The following is a 9,210-nucleotide window of genomic DNA, read 5'->3' on the forward strand; positions in this document are numbered from 1 at the left end:
AGAGAGAGTGCAAGACAGAAGGTCTTCCTGGCAGGAGGAAGGACAGTGAAAAGGCCCTGCAGAAACACTTTTTTTTTTCCAGAAAATCAAGGCTCAGAAGGAAGCCAGTGTAATGGCGGGGAGTTGAAAAGAGGGAGAGTGATGAGAGGTACTGGCAGTGAATTTTGTGGATCCATGTGGCCTCGCAGCTGCTTAAAATTCAAGACACAGGGAGCTCCTTGTCCACACTATGTACCTCTTGCACTTTGTTAATCTGGTTGTAATAGCATCCTGTCAACTGAACATCCCTTGTCAGTATCATCTGTTGATTGAGTCTGACCTGTGTATTATAGGGTGAACCTGGAATAGAGGCGCCTATAAACCCCTGCTCTGAGACCTGCTCTCACTGCATGCACACACACACACACACACACACACACACACTCTGCACCGTATCCTCCTGGTGTGTGTTACTTGTATGTCTTCACCTCCCCCTGCCTGCCCCAACACACTTTTTAGGATATGAATGCATACACATCATATTACCTTTCCCAGAAGGAAAGTAAAAATAGTACCAGAAAGTCCTATTCATTGCTTCCTAAGGACAAATAATCCTGGGGCTCCATTTTGGAATGGTCTTCTGGCCTGTATGCAAAGAAAAATTAAAAAAATTGTGTTCAACGAACAGAGAGAGAGACAGAGACAGAGACAGAGAGAGAGGGAGAGAATGATGTTGGTGGCCTCCAATCCTAATTATATCGTATTTACACCCAGCAAAAATAATTAAAGGGCAAAAATAAATTTCTCTAAAGGAAAAAAGTAGCGACATCTTTATGACGTGAACATCACAGATTGAACATCGCAAGAGAATAAACCAACACGTCTCATAATTTGGGCACTTTTATTGGCAGATAGCAAAGAGCAGACTTGATTTTCCTGTGTTTATTCCATATTCATTTGATTAATCAGTTTTTATATGGCCAAATAGAGGATGATGTAAGCCTCTTTGTCACTTGTCTTATGTGGCATTTTTTTTGTGTGTATTTGATGTTCTTATGCTTTGAATTTTAGTCAGTTTCTTGACAAGTCTGATGAGCACTACTAGTCATGGTTCTGTTCCTTGTCCAACAGGTAACGTGCTCTCCAGACCCTCTGAAATCCTAAACACCCCATGACAATCTATCCCCTAACTCTGAATAATCTTCATGTAACTTATCCAAGTACATTATTTTGTACTCACATTTATTTTTACTGCACTCCTGTGTGTGATTGTGACATGATTACCAAAGGAGCAGGAACTTCTGCTCATCTTTCCTTTACAAAAGTATGTGGATGTATATGCACTTATATAGAAACGGATTCATGAAAATGAGACATTATGAAATACAAAGAACGACAGACAGAATAAAACCAGGTTAAAGAGCAGTTTCAGTACAACCATGTTATTCAAAACTGAATGATGTTTTGAGCAGTAACTGAAACATGATCTACAGGACCAGTAAGTCAACAAAATCAACATAGAAAATAATAAAATTCCCCAAGACCTGGATAAAAAAAGAGTATAGCATATAAAGTTCTTAAAAATTTCTGGCACCATAGCAGATGCTTTTTCAGTATTAATTGAACGAGTCAGGAATTAGGTCTCATTATATATGAACATTTAATATTTGACAAAGCTGCATTTAGGTGTCGTCAGAAAAGACTGGATTGTTGAGTGAAAGCTGGCACAAAGGCTTTCTACGTGGAAGGAAGAGTGGTGCTTCCTTATTTCACACATCTCACCGAAAATCCAAAGGAGTAAGTAAACCCCCAGTGTAAGAGTAACCATTCCATTTTAGATGCACATCTAGAAAATTACATATAAAATCTACTGGTGGGAAAATCATCATTTGTAAGGCAAGAAAAAAAAAACTCAGAAGGTAGAAGATACATACATTTCACTAAATGAATTTTAAAACTATTTTATGGGCCGAAAGACCTAACTAAAAGTCAATAGAAAAGCTGTGATTTACAACAATTGTTTCAAATGCTCATAATTATAGATAAATAGGCATATAATATGTGGACATATAATAATAGGCAAATTAAATCAAATATGTGAATCTTTAATTGAGCTCACTAATAGTTTGAAGAATCAACAAGTAATCTCTTTCACACTGGTCATCTTGTGAAAATACTCAAAGGGCTGTCCCACTGATTGGGATCAGAATTTTTAAACAAGTAGCAAAAAGGCACCTTTTTTTTAAATTTTATTTTTTTAATTTACATCCAAGTTAGTTAGCATGTAGTGCAACAATGATTTCAGGAGTAGATTCTTTGATGCCCTTTACCCACTGAGCCCATCCGCCCTCCCACAACCCCTCCAGTAACCCTCTGTTTGTTGTCCATATTTAATAGTCTCTTATGTTTTGTTCCCCCTCCTTGTTTTTATATTATTTTTGCTTCCTTTCCCTCGTGTTCATCTATTCTGTGTCTTAAAGCCCTCATATCAGTGAAGTCATATGATATTTGTCTTTGTCTGACTAATTTCGCTTAGCATAATACCCTCTAGTTCCATCCACCTAGTTGCAAATGGCAAGATTGCGTTCTTTTTGATTGCCGAGAAATACTCCATTATATATATACACCACATCTTCTTTATCCATTCATCCATCAATGGAGATTTGGGCTCTTTCCATACTTTGGCTATTGTTGATAGTGCTCCTATAAACATAAACATGGGGGTGCATGTGTACCTTCAAAAGAGCACACCTGTATCCCGTGGATAAATGCCTAGTAGTGAAATTTCTGGGTCTAGGGTAGTTCTATTTTTAGTTTTTTGAGGAACCTCCATACTGTTTTCCAGAGTGGCTGCACCAGCTTGCATTCCCACCAACAACGCAAAAGAGATCCTCTTTCTCTGCATCCTCGCCAACATCTGGTGTTGCCTGAGTTGTTAATGTTAGCCATTCTGACAGGTGTGAGGTGGTATCTCATTGTGGTTTTGATTTGTATTTGCTTTATGGTGAGTGATGTTGAGTATCTTTTCATATGCTGGTGGCCATCTGGATGTCTTCTTTGGAGAATGTCTATTCATGTCTTTTGCCCATTTCTTCACTGGATTATTTGTTTTTTGGGTGTTGAGTTTGATAAGTTCTTTATAGATTTTTGGATACTAACCTTTTACCTGATATGTCGTTTGAAAATATCTTCTCCCATTCTGTTGGTTGTCTTTTAGTTTTGCTGATTTTTTCCTTTGCTGTGCAGAAACTTTTTATTTTATTTTATTTTTTATTTTTTAAAATGTACATCGAAATTAGTTAGCATATATTGAAACAATGATTTCAGTAGATTCCTTAATGCCCCTTACCCATTTAGCCCATCCCCCCTCCCAAAACCCCTCCAGTGACCCTCAGTTTGGTCTCCATATTTATGAGTCTCTTCTGTTTTGTCCCCTCCCTGTTTTTATATTATTTTTGTTCCCAGAAGCTTTTTATATTGATGAGGTCCCAATAGTTCATTTTTGCTTTTGTTTCCCTTGCCTCCAGAGACGTGTTGAGTAAGAAGTTGCTGCGGCCAAGGTCAAGGAGGTTTTTGCCTGCTTTCTCCTTGAGGATTTTGATGGCTTCCTGTCTTACATTGAGGTCTTTCATCCATTTTGAGTTTATTTTTGTGTCTGGTGTAAGAAAGTGGTCCAGGTTCATTTTTCTGCAAGTTGCTGTCCAGTTTTCCCAGCACCACTTGCTGAAGAGACTGTCTTTATTCCATTGGATATTCTTTCCTGCTTTGTCAAGGCCATAGGTTTGTGGGTCCATTTCTGGGTTCTCTACTCTGTTCCATTGATTTGAGTGTCTGTTCTTGTGCCAGTCCCACACTGTCTTCATGATTACAGCTTTGTAAAACATCTTGAACTCTGAGATTGTGATGCCTCCTGCTTTGGTTTTCTTTTTCAAGATTGCTTTGGCTATTTGGGGTCTTTTCTGGTTCCATACAAATTTTAGGATGGTTTGTTGTATCTCTGTGAAGAATGCTGGTGTTACTTTGATAGGGAATGCATTGGATGTGTAGAAGTCTTTGTGTAGTATTGACATTTTAACAATATTTGTTCTTCCTATCCAGGAGCATGGAATCTTTTTCCATTTTTTTGTGTCATCTTCAATTTCTTTCATGAGCTTTCTATAGTTTTCAGTGTATAGATTTTTCACCTCTTTGGTTAGAATTATTCTTAGGTATTTTATAGGTTTTGGTGCAATTGTAAATGGGATCGATTCCTTGATTTCCCTTTCTATTGCTTCATTGTTAGTGTATAGGAATGCAATTGATTTCTGTGCATTGGTTTTATATCCTGTACTTTGCCAAATTCATGAATCAGTTCTCGCAGTTTTTGGTGGAATCTTTTGTATTTTCCATATAAAGTATCATGTCATTTGTGAAGAGTGAAAGTTTGATCCCCTCTTGGCTGATTTGGATGCCTTTTATTTCTTTGTGTTGTCTGATGGCTGAGGCTAGGACTTCCAACACTATTTTGAATAACAATGATGAGAGTGGACATCCCTGTCTTGTCCCTGACCTTAGGGGGAAAGCTCTCAGTTTTTCCCCATTGATGATGATATTAGCATTGGGTCTTTTATATATGGCTTTTATGATCTTGAGATATGATCCTTCTGTTCCTCCTTTCCTGAGGGTTTTTATCAAGAAATGATGCTGTATTTTATCAAATGCTTTCTCTGCGTCTATTGAGATGATCATATGGTTCTTGTCCTGTCTTTTTTTTTGATGTGATGAATCACACTGGTTGTTTTGTGGCTATTGAATCAGCCCTGAATCCCAGGTATAAATCCCACTTGTTCATGGTGAATAATTTTTTAATGTATTGTTGGATCCAGTTGGCCAATAACTTGTTGAGGATTTTTGCATTGATATTCATCAAAAAGGGAGCCAGCATTACATTAGTGGATTGGAGACAAGTCCATGAGGAATTGTTACGAAAGAAGGAAAAGGGACACAAGGTAGAAGAAAAGCCTGCACTGAAATATAAAGAGCATTCATGATGTGCATAGGATCTTACTGAAACATTTGTATGAAAGTGTATGAATAGGAATTCATGAATAAAATGGAAGAGAAATTTTATAAGACTTCTGGAACAAAGAAAATCAGTAAGAATAACATTTGGTTAAGTCTACTGTTTCTAAACAACTATGTTGAATGAAAACAACACAATTGAATGAATATGTGCTACTAACTTACATAAAGACCTACAAGAACAATAACCTAACGAAACCAACATTGGTCACTAATTCAAGGGCAGATTGCCAAAGACTTGGAAATGAAAAGGTATATCAGAAGGGCATTTACAACGTGGGGAAGAAGCAGTAAGTAAGTTGTGATTTCATCTTACACACAGATACACAGATTCATATAGACTTCTAGAGTGGAAAGGTGATCTTTAGTCAAATGATGAAGAAAAATACCTTCCAGATGATGGCCAAAGGTGATGCAACTTTCAGAAATAGATCTACTCCCCAAATGCCAAGAAGACCAATAAGGAACAACAAAGATATGAAAACAAGTCAGAAACATGCCTAAAGGGTAATTTATTATGGCTAAGAATGAAGCACTTTATTTCTTGTGTATAGCAAGGACTGACACAAGAAGAATATTGAAGTGCCTGCTCAACCCTGTCAGTAAGAAAATGAAAAATAGGAGTGCCTAGGTGGCTTGGTAGCTAAGCGTTTGACTCTTGATTTCGGCTCGGGTCATGATCTCACGGTTCATGAGTTTAAGACCTGCATCAGGCTCCGTGCTGAATGTTGAGCCTGTTTGAGATTCTCTCTCTCTCTCTCTCTCTCTCTCTCTCTCTCTCTTTCTCTCTCTCTCTCTTTCTTTCTCTTTCTCTCTCTCTTCCTTTGCAGCTCTTCCCCACTCATGTGCTGTCTGTAAAATAAAATAAAATAAAATAAAATAAAATAAAATAAAGATAATATAAAATAAAATAAAAGTTTCTTAAAAAAAAAAAAAAGAAACACAATGTAGAGACTGATAAGTAGCACAGAATTGAATAGATCAGAACAACTCCCACCAGACAATCCCATTCGATTACAAAGACATTATATTAAAACAGGTGTTTTCAGAAGGGTTTGTTACACAGTCCTAGGGAACAGATATAACAGCAACCAGAACCCAGAGGTATTATAATAATATGCTTCTTCCCATTTTAGGTATTTGTGCTGATATTTGGGGACAGAAGTCACGGTTACTCTGTTATTAAAATTTATTTTAGATAGGCTGTGTTATAAAGAGACTTTGTTAGGGTTCCAACCAGGTAATCAAGAGAAGTTGGAAGGACAAGGTTCTTGGCACCAAAGTTGTGACCTGAATCATATGACTGGACAGGAATTCAATGTCTAAAGAGTCATCCTTTGATCATGAGGATATATATGTATGATATATAAAAGATGATATTTAATTGTTCAATCATTGCCCATAGCATGGTTATGATCTTTCATTTAGAGCAGCGGAATGATTCCTATCTGTATGCAGCAGAAAGAGTAAGATGATTCAGTAAAAACACCACAAACATGTTTTTGGAAAACATGGAAAAAATACAACTCTAGTACATGGACACCAAACTAACTCCATACTTCAGTGAGTAGATGGACAGCACAAAATGAAATATTTTGCTCAGCAATACCCAGTATAATTTCGATTTTTCTTCATCATAGTTAAGATCTTCCTCGACTCAAAGGCCATATGAAATTAATCTATTTATTCAAATATGTGTTTCTGTTGTAAACGCCATTTGGAGGCATGTATTTGGTGATCATTTTGCCAATCACTGTTGTAAGCACTGTGGATACAGCTGCATAGGAGAACATGATCATCATAAGGAGAATGGAATGCAATGGCTTACCTATAAGATGAACTATATTAGTCTACATTGTCAGAACGAGAAGTCAAGGCAGTGAAGGACAAAGTATTGATATACACAAGTGAAAAACTGGGGTCTCATACTTTCCTGTATTATGAAATTATGTGAATGGTCTTGGTTATCAAAAGTAGTTTTTTCTTTTTTTAAAATATAATTTATTGACAGATTGGTTTCCAAACAACACCCAGTGCTCATCCCAACAGGTACCTTCCTCAATGCCCATCACCCACTTTCCCCTCTCCCTCACCCCCCTTCAACCCTCACTTTGTTCTCAGTATCCAAGAGTCTCTTATGGTTTGCCTCCCTCCCTCTCTGTAACTTTTTTTTTCCCTCCCCCTCCTCCATGGTCTTCTGTTAAGTTTCTCAAGATCCACCTATGAGTGAAAACATATGGTATCTGTCTTTCTCTGCCCAACTTATTTCACTTAGCATAATACCTTCCAGTTCCATCCATGTTGCTGCAAATGGCCAGATTTCATTCTTTCTCATTGCCAAGTAGTATTCCATTGTATATATTAGTCACATCTTCTTTATCCATTTGTCAGTTGATGGACATTTAGGCTCTTTCCATAATTTGGTTATTGTTGAAAGTGCTGCTATAGACATTGGGGTACAAGTACCCCTATGCATCAGCACTCCTATATCCCTTGGGTAAATTCCTAGCAGTGCTATTGCTAGGTCATAGGGTAGTTCTATTTTTAATTTTTTGAGGAACATCCACACTGTTTTCCTTTTTCTATATGAGTAATATAACTCATGGCTATCCTTTTAGTAAAACAGGAGAAAAATTACTTGGAATGATATATGTTGTTTGAGTAGAAATTATTTTTAAGAAATTCATGTTACCCCAGGAGACAAGTGGGAATTTCCAAATATTTTTTTATCAAAACTGAAAAAATATTTGAAAAAGTAGGAAATAGACAAAGGGGAAACCGTCTATATATCAGACAGAGCAGAGGCTTAATAAGTGAGTTACTTAAAAAAATATGGAGAAGTTGAAGTCAAGCAAATGAAATTCTGGGAAATAAATAGAAAAAGCAGATTCTTCTTCCAGAGTCTGATCAAAGAACGGCAGATTCTAGCTCTGAGGTTTTGAGCCCTGCAATCACGGGCATGTCTTCAGTCCCCGGACAATTGGTCCTTATGTCACTGGAACCCCAACGATTCTTTTCAGAGCCCTCTTTATGTCTCTGTTCCTCAGGCTGTAGATGAAGGGGTTCAGCATGGGCGTGACCACCGTGTACATCACCGAGGCTGTGGCACTTGAGTAGGAGCTCTGGATAGCAGCAGAGCCGAGGTACACTCCTAGGCCTGTACAGTAAAATAAGGAGACAACTGACAGGTGAGACGCACAGGTGGAAAATGCTCTGTACTTGCCTTGAGCTGATGAGATCCCACATATGGAGGAGACTATCTTAGAATAAGAGTAAAGGACCCCAGCCAGGGGAGCACCACCCAGCAGCACAGTTGCAAAATACATCATCATGTCATTAAGAAAGGTGTCAGAACAGGCAAGTTGGATCATCTGATTGAGTTCACAGAAAAAGTGGGGGATCACTACTTCTGTACAGAAGGACAGCCGCAACACCATTAAGGTTTGTAACAAGGAATTTGTAACACTGATGATCCAGGACACCAGAACAAGCAAGCCACAGAGCTGGGGGTTCATGATGACGGTGTAGTGCAGGGGGTGACAGATGGCCACAAACCGATCATAGGCCATCGCAGATAGGAGAAAGTCATCCAGCTCTGCACAGAGTAAGAAAAAATACATCTGGCTAATGCAGCCTGCATAGTTAATGACCTTGCTCTGAGTCTGGGTGTTCAGAAGCATCTTCGGGACAGTGGTGGACGTGAAGCAGATGTCTACAAAGGACAGGTTGGCCAGGAAGAAGTACATGGGGGTGTGGAGGTGGGAGTCAGAGCTGATGGCCAGGATGATGAGCAGGTTTCCAAACACAGTGATCAGGTACATGGAGAGGAAAAGCCCAAATATGAGGGGCCGTAATGCTGGTTCCTCTGAAAATCCCAGAAGAAGAAACTTTGAAATGTGTGTATCATTGCCTAGTTCCATCTGGTGGAGTTGACTACTTAGGAAAGAAAAAAAATAACATGATTAATTTTCAAGCAAATGGATTTATTTATACATTTTCTTTTTTTCTTTTATTTATGTTCCAGGTAGTTGATATACAGTGTAAAACTAGTTTCAGGTGTAGAATACAGTGATTCAACAGTTGCACACTTGACCAGTGCTCTTTAGGACCAGTGCGCTCCTAAATCCCCATCAGCTATTTCCCCCAAATCCCATCTCCCTCCCCATTGGC

General features: G+C 38.3%; 1 protein-coding gene across 1 annotated transcript; it reads right to left on the bottom strand.

The window, feature by feature from the left end:
• Positions 1 to 8,131: 8,131 nt before the first annotated feature.
• Positions 8,132 to 8,960, bottom strand: LOC122487006 (olfactory receptor-like protein OLF4). Its single transcript, XM_043586854.1, is given in 2 exon segments — positions 8,132 to 8,185; positions 8,187 to 8,960. Coding segments are annotated over 2 exon segments (828 nt in total).
• Positions 8,961 to 9,210: the final 250 nt, after the last annotated feature.

This window comes from Prionailurus bengalensis, chromosome A2, assembly GCF_016509475.1.
Source record: "Prionailurus bengalensis isolate Pbe53 chromosome A2, Fcat_Pben_1.1_paternal_pri, whole genome shotgun sequence".
Classification (NCBI taxonomy): Eukaryota; Metazoa; Chordata; class Mammalia; order Carnivora; family Felidae; genus Prionailurus; species Prionailurus bengalensis.